Below are 25,406 nucleotides of genomic sequence, written 5' to 3'. Positions count from 1 at the left end.
AGGTGACAAAGGCCACTTAGATTTCAAGATAAATAAGAGTAGTCCTAACCAAAAAGTTAATATCTATAATAGTACCCATTCTAATTTACCTTAGTAGTAACCAAGTGACTCCGCACATTGTGCCCTCTACCGTCTTTGCCCATTAATCATAGCTATCAGTGTCGATACGATCTTCTTGCCGGCAAGAACACTAACACCAACACCAACACCAACACCGCCCCACTGTGTACCTTTGACCCGCTGCTACTTGCAAGCAAACGCTGTGTTAAGCAACTTTACTGAACTGCTCATCACTAATTTCCCACCGCCTTACAAAATGCGTCAGCGACGAATAAGCTAGTCCTTTGAAAAACAAGGTGACACTACTATAGAAGACGGTGGAAAAGGAAACGTGTCACGCGATTAGGCTAATATGCTGGTTCTTCCTCCTTTGAAAAGAAGATGACACAACTATAGAAGGCGGAGGAAAAGGAAAAGTATCATGCGATTAGGCTACAAATTAATGGTCTGCTTTGACGAAATGATTGATAGATATTCCTTCAAGGACGACGTCGTGAATTTTTTGCAGTGAATATGATCGTTTATCCAGCTTGTAAGGTGCGTGTGTGGTGGAGAGGAAGGTATCACACAACAATAGATTGAATCTATATACATAAAAGCGAAATGGCACTCACTCACTGATTGACTGACAGACTGACTCACTCGCAGAACTAAAAATCAACCGGACCAAAAACCTTCAAATTTGGTAGGTATGTTCAGTTGACCCTTTAGAGGCGCACTAAGAACGGATTTGGGAAAATTTCCAAAGATACGCCCAAAATCTGCGTTTTCCAGCGTTTTCTCAGCTTTATCGATAACAAATGAACAGAAAATGTTCAAATGTAGTAGAGAAACTCAGCTAGGGTGTAATAATGTTGTGTTGGAAGGAATTTGCAATAACGTCAAAGATACGCCCAAAATTAGCGTTTTTCCAGCGTTTTTTCTTTTTCTCAGATTTATCGGGAGTAAATGAACATAAAATGTTCAAATTTGGTACAGAGGTTTAGCTAGGGTCTAACAATTTTGTGATGAGGTGACTCTAATATTTCATCAAAGATACGCCCAAAATCAGCTTTTTCCAACGTTTTTCTCAGCTTTTCTGCGTTTTCTCAGTACTTTGACTTTCTGATGGAATGAAGCATGCTCAAATGAAAAATGCAGGCGAGCGAAGCGAGCCCGCTGATCTCATTTTTGGACGATCCAGTCGGGGTCCAGGGGGCAGAGCCCCCTGGCAAGACGGATATGGCGAGCGAAGCGAGCCTGACGGCTAGTATGAGTAAATTCTTGCTTTTACATAATGTACACTATCAGTATTTCAGGTCCCCAGCCTTGTTTCCTGATGTCATACGAACCTAAAACACAGAGTGCCGGTTGCACAAAAGCCGGTTAAATTTCAACCGTGATAAATTCCAAGAGAACCAATCAGAAAAGCCGTCTTATAAAATAAGGCCTTCTCTGATTGGTTCTCGTGAAATTGATCACGGTTAAAATTCAACCGGCACAGAGTTTATTAACTGGATATCTGAGAATCTATTGTTACGTAGAAAGATAGGAGAACAGCGTTGCCGATTCTCTGCCTTCTATACATCAAAGTTGATAAAAGTAGATCTGATGTAACATCAACTGTTAATGCTAGTTTCAAATAATCCCCTTCAAGGCTACCGTATCATTTACTTTCGTTGCCTGGCAAACCTTGAAAGAAAAGTTTGTTATCTTGTTTTTGTTGTTCAGTTAGTGATGATTAAATATTGAGTAAAGAAACGTTCAATTTAAAGAGTTGGAATCAATTATATTTTATTCGTCAAGAAAATATTTTTTTTTTAATGATTAAATAATAATTGTTCATGATCGAGATAAAATATTTTGTTAACTAATTATATTTCTAAATTGTTAAAAACATCTGGCAACGTTGCAGAGCTTGAAAAGGATATCGCCATCTGCTTTGTTCAATGATAGACAAGGATAGCAACACCAATGTTAATCAAATACTACCATTATAACGTTCACCTCACTATGGAGTACTTATTTTCCTAGACACCTAGAGTAACGATAATTATTATGATTTCTTAGTGCCGGTTGCACAAAAGCCGGTTAAATTTTAATCGTGATTGATTCCAATCACAGAAGCCGTCTTTTCAAAAAAAGCCTTCTCTGATTGGTTCTCGTGAAATCAATCACTGTTAAAATTCAACCGGTTTTTGTGCAATCACGCCATAATCTCTAAAGATGATAAAGATGAGTCCTTCCATGACTCAGTAGTTACGTTAGCTGATGATGACACCCACATGTGCACTTTATGTGTGAGTAGATAATGAAAGGGATGAACAAGAATAAAAGGCCAGGAATGACGACAAGAGAAACATGAAAACCGCAAATTAATCCAGAAAGCAGCCTCTTATTATATTCCATCTTGATTGAACATGCTACTTGTTTTACGAATTCATTTTTATGACTAGTCTCCAGTCCAGATATGGATCAATCATTTTCTTGAGACAGAATAATATTTGAACACGTGAAATCTTGGTTGGAACCACAGATTGTTTACCAAGCCATCAAACTTCCCTTAGTTAGAAATTATCCATTCATCTATAATTAGAATCAGGCTTTCTATAATAAAAATGCAATTACATTACTACAATATTCAAGACCCATACACAGGAAAAGTCGACTCCAGAAGAAACCTTCAGAACTTAATATTATTATGGCATGATAATAGTAGCTACCAGGATAAATTATGAAAGATGTATTTCTCAAATAATGTTTTAATGAAAAAATATCAAATCAATCAAATATATTAGCACTTTACAAATGTTATAGAAAATTGCACGATTTTCATAGTTTGATACCCTAATAAATAAAATATTTGTTCATAATATTTCAAATAAACTTTAAAACCTTCTAGCTACCTTTTGTTAAAATTAGTCACATTGACAACTTACATTATTTTTGGGCACATAAATTCAAACAATGACTTTATAGATTAATGCTAGTCATATGAATAGAAAACTTGGATTGTATCCGGAATTATCAAGGTGAGACTACTCAAAATCATTATCAAAATAGGAAGAGATAAAAAATCAATAAAAGACTCTGAGGCCCGCCGCAAAGTAGACCCACGCTAATCCACGAAAAGAAACCCACGCCGTGGGATGTTTTGTAAACCATTGCTAGGCTTCTCCAGACATCTCTGTAATACATGCAATGAATAATCCACTTGTCAGCTGATTGATTATTAATAATTCTTTAGCAATGATTTACAAAACATCCCACGGCTTTTTGTGGATTAGCGTGGGTCTACTTTGCGGCGGACCTTAGTGTGTACTAAACCTAAGGAAAGACAATAATACAACATGATTGAGAATGTTTCTTGATAGAAAAGTCCAAGATTACTTTTAATCATCTTGTATGTTTTAATCAATATCGATATTTCTCAATTGAAGAGTCCAAGATGACTTTTAATCATCGTGTACGCTTTAATTAATATCGCAATTACTTTAAAGAAGATTTTTCTAATAATAATGTGGAATTGATAAACAGAATAAAATATAATCAATGCAATCTTGGCACCATTGACACTAAATTACAAATTGACACTAAATACCACCGTGAAAACAGTCTAGAATACCTAAGAGAATATATTTTATAAACCCATATAGAAAGATATATAGAACCTACATGCATGAGTATTTTTAGTTTGCAAGATTTTTACTACATTGATAGGATAGTTGAGAAGTAACATAACAAGGAAACTTATACAAATATAGAAAGAGGTTAAAAAGTGAGTATTCTCAATAAATAGAAATGGGAGAAGTGGCTACCAGTTATTCTAATGGATAGACGGTTACAATTTGGAGTGTCTTTTCATGATTTTTCCAAGGAAACTTATATAAATATAAAAAGAGTCACAAAAAGTGAGTATTCTAGATGAATAGAAACGAAAGAAGTAGCTACCAGTTATTCTAATGGATAGACGTTTACAATTTGGAGTGTCTTCCCATTTTTTTCCCAAGTAAACTTATATAAATATAAAAACCGTTACAAAAAGTGAGTATTCTCAATGAATAGAAATGTGAGAAGTAGCTACCAGTTATTCTAATGGATAGACGGTTACAATTTGGAGTGTCGTCCCATGATTTTCCCAAGGAAACTCATATAAAAAGAGTTACAAGAAGTGAGTATTCTAGATAAATAGAAACGACAGAAGTAGCTACCAGTTATTCTAATGGATAGACGGTTACAATTTGGAGTGTCTTTTCATGATTTTCCCAAGTAAACTTATACAAATATAAAAACCGTTACAAAAAGTGAGTATTCTCAATGAATAGAAATGGGAGAAGTAGCTACCAGTTATTCTAATGAAAAGACGGTTACAACTCAGCGTGTCTTCCCATAATTTTGGTCTTGATTTCGAAGTGTAGCCTGTCGACTTTCTTGGCTTGCTTTCGAACCGACTCATCGACAAAGTCAGTCAAGTGGACTTTGTCGCCGGCCGCCTTCTTGTGATCACTCAGAGCTGCTTCGGCCTGCAGGTGACGAAGTTTCAGTATACGCTTTTCGTAGTGAAGCAGCTCAACCTGAAACACCCATTTAAATAAGGTGAATACATTTAAACATAACAGACGTTTCATTTTTCCTCAATGTTGGTCTAACTTAGCCTCTTGCTTATCAAACAGTTGTGTTAAGGCAGCTATTAAGTCATCATCTTTTTTAATATTTTTCATATTATATGCCATTTTGCTAGTCTGCACAGATAATATATTCATTAGGACTTGATCTCTCTTGAACCGATTTCCCACTCAGCAACAAACCATTCATAACCTATCAAGATATCTATCCTACCAATAATTTTTTATAACCAGAGATATATTTTGTAGTTTGAGTCCCACACCAGGGCGTACCATTTGGGACATATTTATTTTGTAATTCGGTCCCACCACAGGGGTAACATTTGCCGTGCTACCAATTTTTCCTTAAATCGTTTGGAATAGCATTTAACACCTATTAACCTAAGGATAGTTGTTGGCTCCAATGTAATAGATTCTTGATAAATTATGAATGGATCTATCGCCTATGAATGAGAAATCCAGTTTACAGAGCAAATGAACTTATAATCTTCATGGATAAAATTATACAAATACAAAGAACAATAACTTACAAGTCTAAGCATCTAAAATTAGGTAGCCTATTACAAACTAAAGTACTTATCCAGTTTACAGTTGAAAAACAGTGGCTATTGGCTTGTATACACACAAAACAAATTTTATGGACAAAATAGAACACTATAAATTGTTTAAAACTCAATTTAAAACATTAATAAATTCACATGAACGAAAATGATTCAGAGCAAAAATTTACAACACAAACATAGCCAGCCATTAGTTTCAGAGAAGCAAGAACAGGAAAAGCCTAAAACGGTGTACACACGTACGTTTGCCTCGGGTGAGCATACGTGTATGGGTTTGCATTCGCACGTGTGGACACTGTTCGCTGAGGCATGTGGGCGAACCGGAACCCTGTCGGTATTTTGGCGTGCTCAAAGGCGCCTCGGGCGAGCATTGAATGTACGTGTGGACGCGATTTTGCCATACGGGTGAGGCAAAACGTAAACATTGAAGGCGTCATAACCTAATTCCAATGAATTAGGTTAATGAATGACAAATCAAATTGTGATCCAATAACTAATTGTAAATTGTAGGATTTTTGTAATTTTGTAGGATATGTGGATTGTCAAATATTTAAATAGGAACATGCATGGAGTATATAATTCGTATCATGATTAACAAATTTAGAACTGCATAATTTAAGTGAAAAAAGCTTCTCTACAGGGTTCCTACAAGAAAGTATAGCTCAAATATTATTTTACTGTGGCTATCAAATCATCTTGTGTTTGTTTCATGTTATCAATCAGAGTTGTTAATTAAAATTGTAATCTTCAATATGATATAATACGTTTTAGATAGCTAGGCTATCTATAGAGAGATTTATTCAAACTTTGAACTGGTATTCCCTTGAAGGTAAATCTTGAAGCTAATCTTTTGGAGAATCTTGTTTTGTCATGTGTATGAGCATAGTTAGTTTAAAATGGGCAGCAATTTAGTATTTGATTCAATTTATGGCTAATTTCCTTAAAGAAGACTGTCAATTTTGTGAGACAGTGTTAAGTGCTTTGATTAGGTCATCAAAACTTCTGGAATTATAGTAGAATTTTTCTTTTTTTGAGATTCTGAATAGATATTGGAAACCAACAAATGAATCGCCTAATGCCAAGAATCTCAAAGTTAGAGCCAATCGTTCTTGTGGAGTTATTGCTTCCCTCATGATGATATCATTTTTTGTTTAGATAACTAGTTGAATTGGATTCAGTATATTAACATAATGTTTTGACAACCTAAGAAAGATTTAATTGTCAATATTATGTCATGTGGCAATTTATTTCCTTACTTCAACCTACAATTGTTCAACCCACCAACATCGTTTGTCAAGTTTTATTTTTGATTTTATTATATAAGTCATTGAAATAAAATGATACTGCTGCAATTTGTGATAACTATCTTCAATGATGGAATGACGCCATTGTTGTCATGTTGTGGAAAATCTACATCTACCATGTCTTCGTGTCGTCTGCAAATCAGTTAGCTTTTTGAATGCTGAGGCATACGTGGATCGCGTCCACAAGGACGTACAGTGAATGTTGAGGCATATGTACATACGATTGTTCGCGCGAATCTGTACGGACGTGTGTACAAGGCTTAAGTTACAAGTCACAAAGCCAAAGCCTTGTTCGGTGTCGATTTTACAGACACGTCACCAAAAAAAAAATTATAAATTACAAGTTTAGAATTCACACCCTACATCTGTTCTCAATAAAACTTTATTTTGAAACTGTTATTTTAAACTTTCATATATATATTCTCTATTTAAATAAACTATTTATTCTGTTTCTCAGCCTCGGTGACACCATGGAACAATGCAACAATCATTTACGATAAAAAATTCTCCGTCGAAAAGTTTGTCCGTCTATTGATGACTCTGATATTTACTATAAAGTTCCATAGATCTCGAATTGAAGATTCGATTCCAATGTGAGAAAAAAGATGTAATATTACAATACCCTAGAACATGACATCTTAATGTCTAAGCTCTCTGCTTATGGCATAGTTGGCAGTCCTCTGGTGCTTCTCCGCTCCTACCTGGAGGGTCGTCAGCAGTCTGCAAATGGTGTGAGGTCACGGGTGAGATTGGTGACCTGTGGGGTGCCCCAGGGCTCTGTGCTGGGGCCCTTATTGTTCCTGATCATGATAAACGATGTCGCTCTCTCCAGACACAGGACAGTGGTATGCTATGCTGATGATACCTCATTATTGGACATCAATGGGGACTTGGCTGACCTGCATGAACTGATGCAGGCTTCAGAGGTGACCGTGGCTGACTGGTTCCGAGCAAATAGATTTTTGCTTAACAGCGAGAAGACTCAGTCCATTGTGTTCAGCCTCCGGTATGGTGATCAGTACAACTTCCCCTCGGTGAAGCTCTTGGGCTTTACAATGGATCGTAAGCTTGCTTGGGGAGATCACATTCAGGGTGTCTGTTGCAGGCTCAATAGAGTGCTGTTCCTGCTGAGGAGTCTGAGAGGTTGCATCCCGGGGGCCCATCATCGAATGTGCTACTTTGCCTTCTTCCATAGCGTGATGGCTTATGGTATTACACTGTGGGGTGGTGCCACCGAGGTAAAAAGGATATTGCTGGTGCAGAAGAAATCTATACGAATTTTATGTGGGGCTGATTATCTGGCAAATTGCAAGCCACTGTTTGTAAGGGAGTGCATAATGACAGTCTTCAACCTCTACATTTTCAGGTCTGCCATTGCAGCTTTTCGGGGACTTGTTGCCTTGCCTACCAGAGGTGACTTTCATTGGCATGACACCAGGAACAGGCACAGGCTGAACCTCCCTTACTGTAGATTGGGGAGGACTCAAAACAGCTTGGCCTACCAGTCGGTGAGGATCCTCAACAAGCTGCCCATTTCCACCAGAGGTTTGCCTAAGGTGGTCTTGAAGAGGAGACTGAAGACGTTCCTGCATGAAAATCCCTTTTACTCCTTAAGGGAATTTTTTGAATGTGACACGGCAACTGTAAGTAGCTACTTCTTGCAATAGCGCATTTGCCTGCTGCTTGGTTGTATTTTTTGAGTTTCTTTTTTACTTTCTGTAACATTTTGATTGTTCATCTAAGGACTTGTTTTTATTATTATCTTAACGTGTTCCCTTATGGACATGCCCTGGTGGCATGTCTGTGCTATGAACAAAAACCATTATTATTATTATTATTGGTTATCTTCAGGGATACTTTTGAGTCAGTGACTCGAGTGACCCAGAGCCGAACAAAATGGCGGCTGACCCGGGGCAGACTAGTGATCCCATGGAACGACAACCAGACATCGACCGGTCGATGCTGTTTGGCGCGTACTTTTGAATATTCGGATGGCGCGAATATTTGAATAAAACACACACACATACACTGGTGTGACACTAAAAGTAAGTTGTTTTGCAAAACAAACATGGCTCATGCTGTAATAAATGAGTTTATTCTAGGAGAATTGGATAAGGAACAGAATAACAATAATAATAATTATTATGATGCACCAAACATTGTAGGGCCAGTTGCTGCGGTTGTTGTGGAGGAATTGGGAAATCCTTTAAGGGTTTTCAATGAATTATTCCAACAGGAATGTAATAATACGAGACCTCACAACTTGGGTTATTTTGAAATTATAATATCACTTTATAATATGAGTGAGTTTAAAAGCCATTTTAGAATGTCTTAGCAAACCATGCAGATAAAAGATTCCATACTATTATCATCAGAATCTTTCCACTGAAATTTTGTAAACATGGTTAATGTAGCATTATTCTATTCAGGTCACCTACTGAGAACATACCAAGTGGGTCGCGGTGTAGATTTTGGATTCTTGTTTAATAATCATTATATATTATGGGACCATATTTTTTGGCGTCATCAAGAGACCACTGGACTAGTCTTCATTGAATGAAAATAATACCATTCTCCCTAGAAATATATTTTGGCTGCTTTTAAATTGTATAAAAATGAAAGAAAAACTTATTTACTTTCGACATTTTAAAAGAACCAAAATGAGTTTAGAAATAGAGCCAACATTACATTTTCTAAACCAAATTTTTATAAAAACATTTTGAGAGACTAGTTTCTGTTGTTGCACCATTTCTCTCAAGTTGTTACTCATCTCAAGTAACTGGTTTGTTATTTTATTCGAAATTGACTATATCATTTTTTATGATGGAATCAGTGCTGTAGACTATTTCAAATTATTATCATTTATTTCCAATGACCAGGCATTCCTGGATAGATCGATCACGTCTTCAGTTATAGGATGGTCATAGTTGACTAGACCCAACTATAGGCCCGCCACAACGTAGACCCACGCTAATCCATGAAAAGCAACCCACGCCGTGGGATGTTTTGTAAACCATTGCTAAGCTTCTCCAGACATCTGTGTAATACATGCAATGAATAATCCACTTGTCAGCTGATTGATTATGAATAATTCTATAGCAATGGTTTACAAAACATCCCACAGCGTGGGTTGCTTTTCGTGGATTAGCGTGGGTCTACTTTGCGGCGGGCCATATGAGCGTATAATAGAGGTACTGTAAGATATAGGCCATACGAAAAACCAAACATGGTGTATTTCAAATCGAAAATTGGTGGATTGTTTGTTTTTTTTTATTAAATTCCAATTTTACAAAGATTTACATCAACATTTTTAGGTGCTCTTAGAAGTTATAGGAAGGAGAATTAATCAGCCTGCAAATATAAAAATACCTCTTGAGGAGAAAATACTTTTTACAGTTTGGATGTTGAGCAAACCAGAGACATTCTTAGCTGCTGATGACAGATATAATTTTTCTCAAAGTACTGCTCATAGAACATTCTATGAGATAGTGGATGTCATTGCAGCTTCAGTAGATGAACATGGTCGACACCCTTGCAGCAACAAAAGTCATCTGATGTAATTAATAATAATAGCCTTTACCAACTTCATAACTTGTGCTTGCTACATAAGAACTTCCTTTAATACAAGATTATCACCGGGTTGCACAACGGTCTGTTAACTTTTAATCCCAAATAAATTTCACTTTTGTTGCATCAGTAGTCCACACATGACCCTCTGTGGTGACTTCTGTAACATAAAGAAAACAATGATATTAAAACACCATTAAGTAGTGAACATGATTGACTTCCATAAGGTAGGTCTACTAAGCATTATGTTATAATTACAAGTAGTGCAGTCTATATACAGTGGTGCTTGCAAAATACATTGTAGTTCTTAATTTTCAATATGTTATAAATCACTCTCAAACAGGCTGTATCATTGCCACTTTTTTGAAGTTGTCTTTTGAAGGAAACTTCAAGCTTGGCTACAAAATCTTACAGAAGCTTGATTAAATTACACCGGAAGAGTAGCTCAAATTATGTTATAATCACATATAACATAGAAGAAACGCGTCTATAGTGAGGTCACGTTATATTGGCAGTAGAGTAATATAGAAGAACAACGTTGCCGATTCTCTGCCTTTTATAGCTGATACCAGTATATCTTATGTAACTGTTCATTCTTCTTTAGAACAATCAATTTATTGTACTCATCAAGTGAATTTACTTTTCAATAAATAATACACTTGCATAATTAGATTGAAAATTTTGTTAATAATTAACAATTATTGATCATATTTCAACATTGTAAAAAATCTGGCAAAAGGATAGCAACACCAATGTTAATCAAATACTGACTATCCTAGGAAAAATTAAAGGTTACAAATTTTCCTAAACATTTTATTCGTCTCACAGTTTTAGAGATTTCTCTATACTGTAAGTCTTCTATGTTTTTCTCTGTATCTTCTTTAGTATTGACGAAAAGACAGACTTCTTTCAATTGTGGAGTAGCTTGGTTTAAGTTTTCAAAATGCAATGGGTTTAAAGCTGCATATTATACACCAAAGTTTTCACAGATTCTTCTATAAAAAAGTTGTTGATTATCTTTAAAAATTTGCTGTTCTCAAACAATGTAGAGCAACAAGAGCTGTCAAAATTTTCGCTAAGAAAGCATAGTCTGCATGGACTTGTAATGAAGGAAAATTTTGTTGGCAACTTTCTCAGTGTTTAGAATGTATGGAAAACAAAAATCATGTTAGATAGAGGGATTTTTACAAGTTGAGGAAGCAATTTTGCTGTAATTTTAACATATTGCCATAATTTGTTGAAAACTTTTAATGACAACTCTAATGTAAAAGCTCCAAGTTTTTAGCTTGGCATAAATTATCACAGTATCTACAAAAAATAGCAGCAGAATATGGTAAAATTATTTATACCAATGTGACTACTATCACTAATCGTTATTACGGTATGTGATAGAAATTATATTATAAGAGGATTGCATGAAAGCGCCTTACCTGCTGCTAAACCAGCCATCTCGATGTGGCCATAGTTTTGTTTCAGATAGGACTGGAAGAAGTCCAAGCTGCCTGTAAAACAAAAATCATAAAGTTTCAGTACTTGAGCTATTAAATTTAAATTAAAATCAATCTTTATGAAATGCAGAGGACCTGCATAGCAAATAAAATTATTCTTATAAAATGAGCGCTGCTATCCAGAGATTGTCAGTTTGGTGTAAGGGTAAGCATTCCTGACCGGCAATTAGGGGGTACTGGGTTCGATTCCCGGGCTGACAAATAATTTTTGAATAGTAGCGCTCATCGAATTTCCATCTAGCTGATTAACCTGTTGTCAATATTTGCAGTAGCAGAAGTCTTCGGGGTAAATTACAGCATTTAATTTGGATTTTCGTTTAATAATAATATTATGGATATGCCAGTTTCCTAGCCATAGTGTTAGTACACTTTGGTAAAGTATTCAACAAGGGGATACTATATTTTCTTTTATTGCTAAAAGCTTTGCACTTTATATTTAGGCTCGATCATGATGATTATTAATAGGCAAAGAGGAGGAATTGTGACAAATAAAAGGAATTAGTAATAGTTCAACTATGAATTGGATGTTGTTTTTAAATGTTTCATTCGAAATCTTGAATGTCGGATTATTGGAATGTTTTTAGCGTACGTACTTGAATTATGGCATTATTTCATGACAAAATAAATTATTTAGGAAAATTATTTAATAACATATTCTCAACTTCTGCGAGTTTGCTAAAGAAATGATTTAGTGGATTAAACTAGCATGCGTTCAACTTACTTCAAAGCATTGACTTTAGCTTCGAAATCCTTCTTGGTATTCCTGTTTAATTCTTCACCATATTCTATTTGATTAAAATGTTCTATTTTCTCATCAACTGAATCTGGAAAATAAAATTTGCATTAATGAGAATATAGATGCCTTTCAATATTAATAACCTGACTTTTAAAGTTTATTTCATTCAACATGTTAAATAATATGTTAAGAGAATATTGAAAATTGAGTTTTAGGAAATCAAGATTCTCTAAAAGGAGAAACATCAAGATACCTAGTGATTATTAGAACTTGATTTCCGTAAAGTGGACAAATTATAATCAATAATGATATCAATCTATCTACATGTATCATTAAATCATTAATCATGTCACTCGTTCATTCAACTTGACGAACTTAAGCCCAAGTTGAATTGTTGCCACTTCAGGTGGAGAAAAAGTATTTTTATTTTCTTCAATCATTTTAAGGCTTTTTTGATTGAGTAATATGATAGTTTGTGGTGATATATTGTATCAAAGTTATATAGCCTACTATGTGTGGTAATATAGACCTAGTGAGTCAATAAAGGTTTTATTTAAATAATTCATTGAATGGGCCGGGCCTATGCATTCCCCATCGTTTTTAATAAGAAATCCTTGGAAAAATTGTGAGACTCTGATAAAAGTCACGTTGTTTCAAGACTGAATTTCAAAAGCAATCTGCTCACGGTCAATCTAGACTTATTGACCCATATGAATAAAACCAGAGCAAATGCTCATGAGCAAGAGCATGGAGCATAAGGTTTTGCTCATGAGCAAAAGGTAGAAGCAAAAGCATTTGCTCATTTTTATATGAATTAGCTTTACCTTATACTCCTGAACTCTGGAGCAAATGCTCACGTATTTTAAAGATTTTTCATCAGCTGATTCGCTTTTGTAGCCTTACTTTGTTTTTATAGCTCATGGAAGCGCTAAATATGCAAGTAGTGTGCACTGCTTGTGTTTGCGTCGTCTGCTCTGTTCTCTATTTATGAATAGTTTTAAAGATTTTTCATCAGCTGATTCGCTTTTGTAGCCTTACTTTGTTTTTATAGCTCATGGAAGCGCTAAATATGCAAGTAGTGTGCACTGCTTGTGTTTGCGTCGTCTGCTCTGTTCTCTATTTCTGAATAGTTTTAGGTTAGTTGAGTTTAGAATTTTGAAATAATAGCGTGAAAGAATGTCATCTCTATAATAATCTTCAGCATATTTTTATGATATCAAAAGCCTTCTTATAATCGTCTACACTCTCATCTTCTTAAATGCCTATTTCCTATTTTGTGATGGCTATCTTTATATCAGATAAAGATTTATATATCTTTTGTATTTATTCTTTTGTAGGAATAATGGTGATATATATCATGGTTGAATCTAAAAAGTTTTATAGTTCTCAACTATTGGTTGTGATTGTATTGGTATTGTTTCCTATTACTCACACAAATTAATTGAGCCATTTTACTATGAGCAAAAGGTGATAAGCTGCTCTAGACTAGACTCACCTTTTTTGGAGCATTTGCTTCAAAAGTTGAGCAAATGCTCTAGTTTATTCATACAATTTTGAGCATAAGCTTTTACTTTTGAGCAAATGCTCAAACTATTTTTTCGATAAGCATGAGCAAAAGGTTTTGCTCACGTTTATTCATAGAAAATGAAGCAAATGCTCAATATTTTAGAAGTATAAGCAAATGTTCAAGGCCCACTATGTTAATTATTACTTGAGTTATCTTTGTAATTTGCAAGAAAATTCTATGGAAACTCAATTTCAGCCAAAAAAGTAAAAGTATAAAAATGTACATACTTAGATGATCATCGTCTTTGCTATCTATGTCAATGAGGAGAGAATAGTATTGATCCAGTTTATCCTGATGATGAGTGAATTCCTCCTTCAAGGCAAATAGTTCCTCAGCTGCAAAATTAGAATAGAATACTTTGAAATCAACAATAATTTCCACAAAAGAACTATGACAACATAGGTCATTGTCACGACCATTAGAATTCAATTCAACTCTATTTCTTTATTCCAATATAAAACACTGTACAGAATAAAATAGAATAGTCATGGAATAATTATTACCTGGCATGGACTGCTGATCCGTGCGCGGGGAAAGAGTACCTAATCTATACAGGTAACAATAGTGTAAAAACTACAATCAATAACTTATATTAATTCAAGTTTAGCCTATAAAAAAATATGTTAAATCCTGTATGAATATATAAATACAAACTGTATCAACGACGATTCACACAGCACAAGTACCCGACTCAGAAAACTTCATCTTCTGGTGAGCTATCTGAACTAACGATTTAACAACATTAAATAGAATGTAGAATATAAAAGCAGAATATAAATAATAATTATAATAAATAAAAGAAACTCAGGGTGAGGCATGAAGGGATTGAAACACAAAAATCACAATCTAGTGAGGTTTGTGGATGAATATGTGCCCAATTGCTTTGTGTCACCTATATGGCGATTCCAGCAGCGCCGCGGCGGCCACCCGGCCGATTGAGCGGAGCCAAAAACCTACTCTCTTTTTGTAGGCGGCAGCACCAAGTTCTTCTGCATCTATGATTGTTTGTGGGAGGTTTCGATAAATCAAATGGGCAAGTAGAAAGGGGTTACTGTTCAGTGACGTTAAGGTTGATCTGGGAAAGTTATATCCGTAATTTATTCGGTGTCTGGTTTGATAATCATGTTGTAAGTTTGTAAAGATATTAGTTTTATTTGTTTTTATAAATGTGAGGATGGATTTCAAGTAAAGCTGGCGGATATCCAGGACCTGGAAATCGGAAAAGAGCTGGTCTGACGAATATCTGACTGGTTTCTTTAGAAGAATTTTTAAAGGCGCTCTTTGTGTGACAGCCAGAGGCTCAAGTACAGCAGCAGAGGCACCGCCCCACGCCACTACACCATATTGAAGCAGCGACTGAACATACGCAAAATACACACTCCTGCACTGATCCGCAGCCAGCAACCATGCAAGCTGTGAGAAGGTATACAATACTTTTCTCAATTTCCGTTTAACATTGACAATGTGTGGGGACCAACTCATTTTGTGATCAATTGTTATTCCCAAGTAGCACAATACTGCTCCACACGCTCAACCTCGTCACAGCCGCAGGCGGCCGACCGCAGACCACCACAGGAGTGTATTGCAAGCCTTCTCAGCCCAGGATCGCCATCCTGTCTAAAGTATATAGGCAGAGACTTGGGTTTTTCGGACATTCAAGAAATTTAGAATTTGAAATATTACACAACAACGAATTATGTTTGTCAGATTTGGAATTTTTTCACATGCCATTGAAAGTACAACATAGTTTTCATGTGTGACCCAAGGCAAGAGAAACATCTTTTGTGGTTTCGAAGGATTTCAATGCGTTAACTTAACCAAGAGAGACAGACAATTAATGGTGGACTATTGAGAGATAAATTCCAATTTGGTATTGATTCCAAAATATTGTTGTTATTCGCAAATTCAAAACATGACATGATTCATTTACTTTATCGAGTAATTTCAAGACAGGCGAAAAATAAAGTTTCGATTCCAAAGGTCACAACACGCTCTTCATGAGTTGAGAGTGATAGGCCCGCATTACATTGTCCACACAAGCCTGAAACACCAATGGTGTCCGTGAGTAAAGCAAGCTGGAAGACCAGCGGGACACCAATGAGACACCAATGGTGTCCGTGAGTCAAGCAAGCTGAAGACCAGCGGGACACTGGTGTTACACCAATAATATACCGAGTGAGAAAACAGCTGGCCACCAACACGTGAGCTTTTCCAATTTCTGTTCCAGAATTCAAAATCAATAATTATGCTGGTAATCACTACCTCCGTAAACAAAGCCGTAGTGCATTCGTGTGACGTCAGCAGAGGAAGGTCTCCTACACCAATAAATATTCGTTGATTTCAGCTGATCTATATCAGCAAGTATTTTTATTGGTGTAGGCACCCACACCAATAGAATCACACACTGATAGAATAGATCAGCTGAAATCAACGAATTTTTATTGGTGTAGGAGACCTACCTCTGCTGACGTCACACGAATGCACTACGTCTTTGTTTACGGAGGTAGCGTGATAATTCAGCAGTAGCCCAATTACTGGATAGTGAAATACCACAAAGCCATCTTTTTCTATTCACGAAGTGAGCGTCTATTCATGATAATATATTGATAGGAGGATACAGGATATATGAATTTACTTTTTTGTAACTTTAAAATACTTTTCAAGAATGTCTTCCTAATTGAAAATTGTTGATCTACTAGTCTCTCTATCTGAAAACAATCAAAAGCATTTTTAGTTTTGAATCAATTGAAAAACAGTTTATATATTACAATAATTCTATCAAATACATTGGGTTGATCTACCTGTGAACCCTGCCACCTCAGCTTTTTCCCACAGCTTATTCAGTTTCTTGTCCTTGAACATACTCTTGTTCAGATGTGTATCTGACTTTCCGCCAGTAAGAGGCTTATGGTGTTTATACTGATTGGGATCATTCACATCTTTGAAATGTTCTAGAAGATTGTATGTGCTCATTATACCTGAAAAATAGATGGTAATTAATATTTGAGAATGAGAAAAAGGTGTGTACAGAAGGAGTAATCCATTACTTTCAAGACCTGAATCGAGTAATTCATTGATTAACTAAGCTTTAATGATAGTGATTTTACAAGTAGACTACACACACTAGATTAGCCAGAAAGTAATCTAAATGATGAATTATATTTATTCAAGTTACTCAGTCGAATATAATAGTTATTTGTGCAACTAGTGCTCAAAGTGACAGTTTGCTGCACCGAAAGAAACGTTTACGCACGAGCCGTAAGGGAGGGCGGAATGGTTTCTTGAGTGCAGCAGAGGAACTTTGCGCACGCATTTCACATTAAATTTTTCCTACAGTTACCAATGAATATGAGAAGTGGTTGATTAATTGGTAAATTGATAGCTGAAATCCATCAAATGTTTGTCTTTATAATTTTGTTATTAATAACAACTTTAATTTATTTTAAACTTGATAATCCAATTGAAAATTAATAATCGATAATTTATTCAAATTTAAAATTAAATTAATCCAATTAATTTGAAAATTTGAATAATTCTGAGTAAATCTTTATTTCTAAATGATTTTTCAACCAATCAATTTATGAATGAAAAAAATATTATTTGAAATAATGAATAATTAATAATATTCAAAATGTATAATTTAATGAGTTCTCATTTAAATTTATTTGAAATCAGAAAAAAATATAGATAGAACAAAAATGCATTCAAAATACACGCCAACAATGTCAACAGCTGATTGGGATGGCTGCAAGATAATACGCAAAGTATTAAGAGTACGCAAAGTAATATACTTTGCGCACTAGAGCGGAAACGTGATTCTTTGCATTCTGTAATCAGTGCAGGAATGGTCACTTTTTAAGGTAACTGTAGGAAAAAATAATAACCCAACAGTAACTGAACACCGAAATAGAATTCCAAATTATGTAGTAAAGAACATTTTCACTAATAAAAATATCAAAATAATTTCATTAGCATTCATTTATCATTACCAGTCAGTTTCTTTCGCAAATCAGCTTCTTGAAGACCCTCCTTATCCTTTCCTTCGGATGCAATTTTTTTCCAAGTCAATTCTGGTTGGCAGGACTGGTCTGCCGGTGATGGTTTGTGGTGAAGTTACTCTCAATTTTCTCTTGTAATAAATAATTATTTCTTACCTGCTGTGTTCCGAGTTAAGTGCTAGTGTGGTGCGAGAGTGTGGTTAATTTGGAAAGGTATTAATTTTCTCTCCTGCTCACTCTTGAATCTTAAAGTGATTCGCTAATTAATTTTGCTAATCATAACCTCAATTCATACTATCCAATAACAAGAATTCTATTTTCAACAATCCTCTGCGCGGGAAAAGAGCCTGCTGTTTCTGTTTCTACTGATAACAGCTCTGAACTTTCAACATCTGTAAACTCCACTGATATAGTCAGCCGAGCTCATAAACAATTATAATCAGTTAGAGTGATAAATAACTACGATTTCATTTCTTCTCAATTCATTCGTCTCCCTATCTTATATCAATTTATTATCTCCACACCCAGTAGGATATACCTTTTAAACCTCTTATCAGGAGCTTCCTTTCACCTCGCCGTGCTCGCTCTCTCGGCGATCTTCGTTTCCCCTCCTCCCCGTTCTCCTCTAATCGCTGCGTCCTCTCCAAAAATATAAAAATCCAATTTTCTTCTATATTTATTGGAGTAAATCTTACTCTTTTGTAAACTTGAATTACAATAATAACTTCTGAACATTCATAATACAAATATTATTCTCATTTGGCGAATTAATTAATAACAAAATCAATGCACTTGTATTTCATCTACAACCGATGTGATTACCAGCCAGAGATTTCTATGAGCAGTGATTGTGGGATAGACTACCAGTTAGACAACTACTTATCTACCTGTTGATTCCATGTGCTACGCTTATCGCTCTAAATACAGACTTGGATTCTTCGCACTTGTTACCTGAATCTGAACTATATTGAACTTTAAACGATTACTTTTAATTGTCTTTCATCTATCCTAAATCTCATAACATCACACATGTTGGTTTTTTCAGCTTTTATCTTTCTTTTCCGGACAGATCTCTTTCTTTCTTTTGAGCTGTATTTGTGATTCTTAACATTTGTCATATCTTATGTATTACAATGGCGTTCTTTTATTTTGAATAAGATCTTTTGTTTCCATAAACTTAAAATTGTAAATTGGTGAATTCTAGGATGTCCAGCTTGAAAATAACGCAAACCTCTAAGGGTAATCCAAAACTTCTTTACGATGGCTTCTCTTATAGAAAAGGTAGGGAAATGGCCACAGGGCTGCAGGTCTCATGGAGATGTTTGTTCAAAAATTGTAATGCTTCCCTAAAAACTAATGCTAGCATCGATAAAATCACTAGCAAAGTATTAGCAAAACATAATCATCCCTCAGTTACTCATCAGACATCCTTTAATGTGGAGGATGAGAATGATGAGCAAAGCTCTTGTTTAAAAGAAACGATCAATCAATCACCTACGCCATCATTAACAGAAAGCTCAATATATGAGCCTGAAGGAAATAATACAGGGTTTTGTTCCACACCGGTGCAAGTTCTTGAACAGGAGAAATCCAATGTCAACGAGTTGTCTTCTTCACTGGTCGTACATACAGACGATGGTAACCAGGATTGTGAAAACGCCGCTCTTAGAGACGAACTTAAGAAGCTAAGAACAGAATGGGAGGCGGCAGTTAATAGGTCAATCGAGAACGATATTAAGTTATTGAATCTTGCCGATAAATCTACCGCGGAGACTGGCGTCCAGACTGAGACAGAGAGCAGGATTGCTGACACAAATGAACCTGTAAATTGTTTATCAGGAGAGGAGGCTCCATCGGAGGCTGAGCAGCAAATGGAGGCTGTCCCCTATGAAATTATACAGGATTTGAAGGAAACTATTAACAAACTCAAAGAGGATAATAAAACTTTTACAGAAAAAATTCTACTGATGTCTACTTCAATAGAAGCTCTTGAGGCTGACAACTTGTTGCTCAGGAATGAGAAAGTTTTAGAGAGGATAGAGACTGACAAATGGAGAGCTAGGTATGACGAGTTGTACATTAAATCAAGTGATAATCTCATGAATGATTCGTCGAGCATTGGAAACAACAGAGGAGGAGCTACTCCAGCTCCTGGGAGTCTCTCCAGTTCTTTTGCGACTTCTAGGAAGGGATGTGAGGTGTTGACTGAGTGTGAAGAAGCGGACGAGGCGCAGCTCCATATGATTAGTATCTCGCAAAATAGAAGAAGTTTATTCAATGTGTCAAACTCACGTCCGGATCAGGCCAAAGTTCATCGTCTTGTGAAAAACCGGGTTAGAGACTTCAAAAATTCAAGTTTCTTGTCTCACAAAACTACGTCACCCCCAGTAGCAATTAGAAACAGCTCAAGTCAAATAAATTTCGAGAAAATAACAATATTTGCGGACAGTCATGGTAAAAATATAGTGAATCTCACGGCAAAAAGAGTAGACTGTAAGGTGACAGGAATGATAAAACCAGGTGCTAAATTCGAAGATGTTGCTTCAAGCTGTGAGCATGAGAGCAAAAATATGTCAGATCGCGACTTGGTCGTCCTGATGGGAGGAGGAAATGATATGGAAAAATTTGGTGCAAAAAAATTTCTAAGTTCTTTAAAAAATGTTTATATGACCTGTCGCATGTGAATATCATACTCATGAATGTGCCTCGTAGATATGATCTTCCAATTTCTTCTAACATTCATCATCAAATAGAGAGAACAAACTTAGAGATAGCTAGAATTTGTCGACAATTCAAAAATGTTAGGCTTTTAGATATTAGTAACATAGGTCGGCGTTTCCATACACGACACGGGCTACACCTCAACTCGCTGGGAAAGCGCTACATATCTGATTTTATAAGTGGAGCATCCATGCAGGCAATCAATGAAGTGGAAGATTCAATACCTTTAAACTTGAAATAAACGACAAGGCTTCGCTGAAAGCTGCCTCTTTTAGACAAGCAACTGAAACTGTTCTAAATGATGAGGCCTCACTTGTTATGGATGGCGGCAAGTATCAGTTATCAATAAACGACAATCAATTGAACATAGAGCTTGATTTTGACGATAACACTTCGTTGACAACAGACAAGAATGACTCAGAGTGGATTTTACTGGTTCAGAATAAAGAATTGAGAAACAGCTCTACCATGAATCTTTTTCTTATTAATATCTGTTCAATGCGGAACAAAGTAAACCAGATAGAGCTGATAGCTGAAAGTAGACAAATTGACATCCTCTGCATAAACGAGCATTGGCTACATGAAGATGAAGTATCATTTTATGTGCCCACTGGTTTTACATTGGCCGACTCATATTGTAGGAATACAAAAACGCATGGTGGCTCATCTATTTTGATTAGAGACTCATTGAGATTCAAGAGAATGGACGTATCAGATTTCACATCAGACAGCCTCTTTGAATTGTCTGCCATTAGATTATTGCCAGTGAATTGTATTATCCTATGTCTGTATAGAGCACCAGACTCCAATGTTAAGGATTTCCTTGTCAAGCTGGAGGAGCTACTAATATATATTACTTCTAAACCATATTCGTATGTTGTCTTAGCTGGTGATTTCAACATGAACATTAACATATCTGACTATGAGAAGACAGACGTAAAGCAATTTATAAATGTTCTAAGATCGTTTGATTTGTATAGCATGCACTCTCATCCAACAAGAGGTCATGCTTGTATAGATAATATTTTTTCTAACATTGATACTAATTCATATGATTGTGAAATCTATAAGCAAGACCTTGTATCAGATCATGCCGGAGTTTTGGTTCATATTCGTCAAGACAATTTTCTTCTCAAAGGGCCTAACCGACAGGATGACGAAAACAACTGTTGTTTAATAAGAGTAGTGTCTCCTAGTAGGTTATACAACCTAAGTCAATTCCTTTCAAGTCTGGACTGGTCACAGATATTCTATGTATGGGACGTGAACGAGGTAGTACAAAAATTTATGAATATACTGTCTCAATACCTGACGACGTTTTGCCCTATGAAAACCCACAAAAATAGAGCCAAGGACTCAAACATGCATGTTAATAGTTGGTACACTCCTGAACTCAAGACCATGAAGAACCACCTGTTAGTCTTGTATAAAATTTGGAAGATCCGAGGTGCCAATGAAGACAAAGAGAGATTCAAAGATTTCAAAAAACTTTACACTGAAGCGATTGCTAGGGCAAAGTTGTCACTCAACGACAAGCTGTTGACAGAATCTAACAATAAATGTAAAACAGCATGGAAAATCATCAACAATGAATCTAAACACAAGAATAAGTCATCAACTACAATCAACATTCCTCCTGAGAAACTGAATGATTTTTTTCTTAGTGCAGGAGTTCATGCTCAGGATATGTCTATCTCTACATCAGTTACAATGGAAGATATGCTGGAAAAATGTAATCTCATCAATTTAAAAAATGTGGCTGCACCAAGATTTGCATGGAAAGAGGTTGACATTGAAACGGTGAAGTCCATAGTGGGAAATCTCAGTTCCTCAAGAAGTGAGGATACCTTTGGTCTTTCAAATTATACGGTGAAGAACATTATCGATTCGATTCTCCGTCCACTGACATGTGTAATTAATTTGATTATGATACTTGGAGCTTTTCCTGAATGCTTGAAAATGTCGATAATAAATCCAATCTATAAAAAAGGTGAAAAGGAACTGCCAGAAAGCTACAGACCAATAGCAATAGTCTCGATCGTAGGTAAAATCATTGAGGCATGTCTACTGAAACAGCTGTATGAGTACTTTGTAGAAAATAATTTGCTCAACCCCAATCAATTTGGATTTAGACCAAATCATTCAACAACTATGGCGATTGAAAAGGTTGTCAACTACATTCTTGAGAGCTTTGAAAGCCAATGTATGGTTGCTGGTGATCTACTGGACCTGAGTCGTGCGTTTGACTCCATGTCACATTCAATATTGTTTGAAAAGTTGAGATACTATGGTATTGAAGGTAGCGAGCTGACTCTGATTCAAAGCTTCTTGAGCAATAGACAACAGGTGGTAAAAGTAAATAATAAACTATCTAGCCCAAAAGCCGTGAAAACAGGCGTCCCTCAAGGGTCTGTTTTGGGGCCGTTTTTATTTGTAGTTTTTAACTTGACACGATCCATATATATTATGTTATATTTGTTGATCAATAAACAATTCTATTCTATTCTATTCTATTCTTTTTCCAAGAGAAAAAGCACAATAGCCGCGCACAAGAATTCAGCCTCTCTGAATTCAACTTGGCAAATGTAGCCAATTAATATTTTTGCGGGTGTTGCCCACAAAAATGAGGTTTTAGCTTGTGCGTCAGACTGAAGGGTGCAAAGCACCTTGGCTGGCTAAAAGCTTGACTGATTTTTCACTTAATGTAGCCTAAATTGGACAATAAGGTTGTGGATGATCTGTGATTTTAACAAGATGGCGCAATCTAACTGCTAGACAGCGCACAAAGCAATCAACATTATAGATGTGCGATTTTGTGACATGATTATTTCGCGATGTTAACTGGCCAATAAAATGTGTGATTTGATTCCCCTAGAATGTTTATTGTAGGCTCATGCTCAAGTCAAAGTTCTGTGACAAAAAGCCAACAATCATTACCTAAAATAATATTAAAATTACCAACTCAAGCCCTAAGCTATAAGATTCATCCTGATTTATGAGTCAGAGTAATAGAAAAATGTACCTCTAGGAGTCTAGGATCCTCTCTCTACCATGCAAATCAGAGGTAGCTATTTGTCCCATCTAATATTATTAGATGGGACAAATGAAGATTATTTCTAACCTTTACAATCAAAACATCTTTTGTCAGCATGAACATGAGTAAGGTAATGAGTGAATAAAATTTAAAACCACCATGGATTTTTCTATAGAAATATTAAATTATACAAACCATTTGAGCTTTTTTCCATAGCAGGTTCAATTTTGCTATTCTGAATGGTTTTTCCAAAGTTCTAATATCCCCGGCAGGCTCAAAAAGTATTCTCTTGTTTTGCACATTTGCCTCTTTAGAATATTTGTTTTCACCCTCTGAATACGACACAATCAATAGAAATGAAATTAGAAAATAGATACAATCCATTTTTGCTAAAATTGTTAAAACTACCAGGAAAAGATATAAAACTAAAATAGTCTGATGATCTCATACAACACAAAATTCCAAGTTAATAAACATAACCTAAAACCGTAAAATCAGCAGAACAGGCAGCGCTCATGTTGAGAAAATTTGTACCTACTATTCACAAAAAACAAATACGCGCCAATTATTTAAATTATAATATAGATCATCACTTCTAACTTTTGAGAAAACATTTTTTATTATAATAGGTCTACACCAGAGAAAACTGATACAGATTGTTTATTTTGTTTGATACGGATAAGATTGTTTATTCTATGGCCTAAACCTCGAAATTATTACAATGCTTCGACTGACGGCTTTGCGGCTAAGCCCAAATACCGTACCGTACTCAATTCGAAGAAGATGAATTACAGAGAAGAATATCTTGAGATTCTAGTAACATTAAAATATTATTTTCTTTTGCAATGTCTTATTTTGAATGAGAATATTGAGTTCCATCCTATATTCAATAAGGAATAACTTATTGAATAATTTTTGAAACGAGTGTTGATAGCTTTAATGTAGGCCCAACTAATGTTGGTGTAATTTTAGTCTAGCCTACTAACGTTGATGTAGGCCTACCTATCTAATGCCATTGATTTGGAGGCAAAAGTGAATTATTTAGGCTATAGGCTAAATTGAGTTATTGGGAAAAGTATCATTACATTATTTGCTTTGGAAATGGAAGGTAGAAGGTTTATAATGTAGGTATATTCTTCATTCATTATTAGTTAGGTACCTATGGAGGTTTTAGTAGATGTGGTGACAGGTTGAAGAATAATAAAACGCTTCATTGTATTCTCTCATTTACTTGATTAGGTACACAGCAGTATCTCGATCAAATAATAACATAATTCTACATTCCAATGAATAAATGCAATCACATCAAGAGCCCAAAAATTGATTTTTTTCAAAATCAATATAAAAACTGATAGACAATAAATTAGATTCATTATTGAAACTCTTTCATCCATAAAACCGATTCAACAAAAGTTTTTATTTTGGGTCTATTTTCCACCGCGCTATGACGCAACAGGGCAATACTATTATTTCAATAAACCTATTATTACCATATCTATTGATTAGCTTACTAGAGATGCATTTTAATGAAACAAACGTTTACTTTTCAATGTAAAGTGAGCGAAGAACTACCAAATAAATGCTTGTAGAGAAATAAAATTTGTTTTTTGTTACCGTACCGGTAACTTATAAATTCATCATTTATAAGAATTGATGAGAATCAATAAATTGTTGATAAACATTAAATAACATCACTTTTGTAATCAAATTCCAAGAGATTCTGAGAAACATCAAATCAAAAGCATCA

General features: G+C 35.4%; 1 protein-coding gene and 1 long non-coding RNA gene across 2 annotated transcripts; both read right to left on the bottom strand.

The window, feature by feature from the left end:
* Positions 1-2,783: 2,783 nt before the first annotated feature.
* On the bottom strand, positions 2,784-24,145 carry LOC111060813 (alpha-2-macroglobulin receptor-associated protein). Its single transcript, XM_039445351.1, has 7 exons — positions 23,851-24,145; positions 17,896-17,994; positions 16,708-16,884; positions 14,134-14,241; positions 12,325-12,427; positions 11,526-11,593; positions 2,784-4,672 (listed from the first exon to the last, which is right to left on the bottom strand). The coding sequence occupies exons 1-7, from the start codon at positions 24,041-24,043 to the stop codon at positions 4,407-4,409; spliced, it is 1,014 nt and encodes a 337-aa protein (XP_039301285.1). The 5' UTR covers positions 24,044-24,145; the 3' UTR covers positions 2,784-4,406.
* On the bottom strand, positions 9,962-11,699 carry LOC120349440. Its single transcript, XR_005570353.1, has 2 exons — positions 11,526-11,699; positions 9,962-10,255 (listed from the first exon to the last, which is right to left on the bottom strand). It is a non-coding gene; the product is annotated as an uncharacterized LOC120349440 (long non-coding RNA).
* Positions 24,146-25,406: the final 1,261 nt, after the last annotated feature.

Source organism: Nilaparvata lugens, chromosome 1, assembly GCF_014356525.2.
Source record: "Nilaparvata lugens isolate BPH chromosome 1, ASM1435652v1, whole genome shotgun sequence".
Classification (NCBI taxonomy): Eukaryota; Metazoa; Arthropoda; class Insecta; order Hemiptera; family Delphacidae; genus Nilaparvata; species Nilaparvata lugens.
The sequence above is the reverse complement of the archived record's forward strand: the minus strand, read 5'-3'. Positions and strand labels throughout refer to the sequence as shown.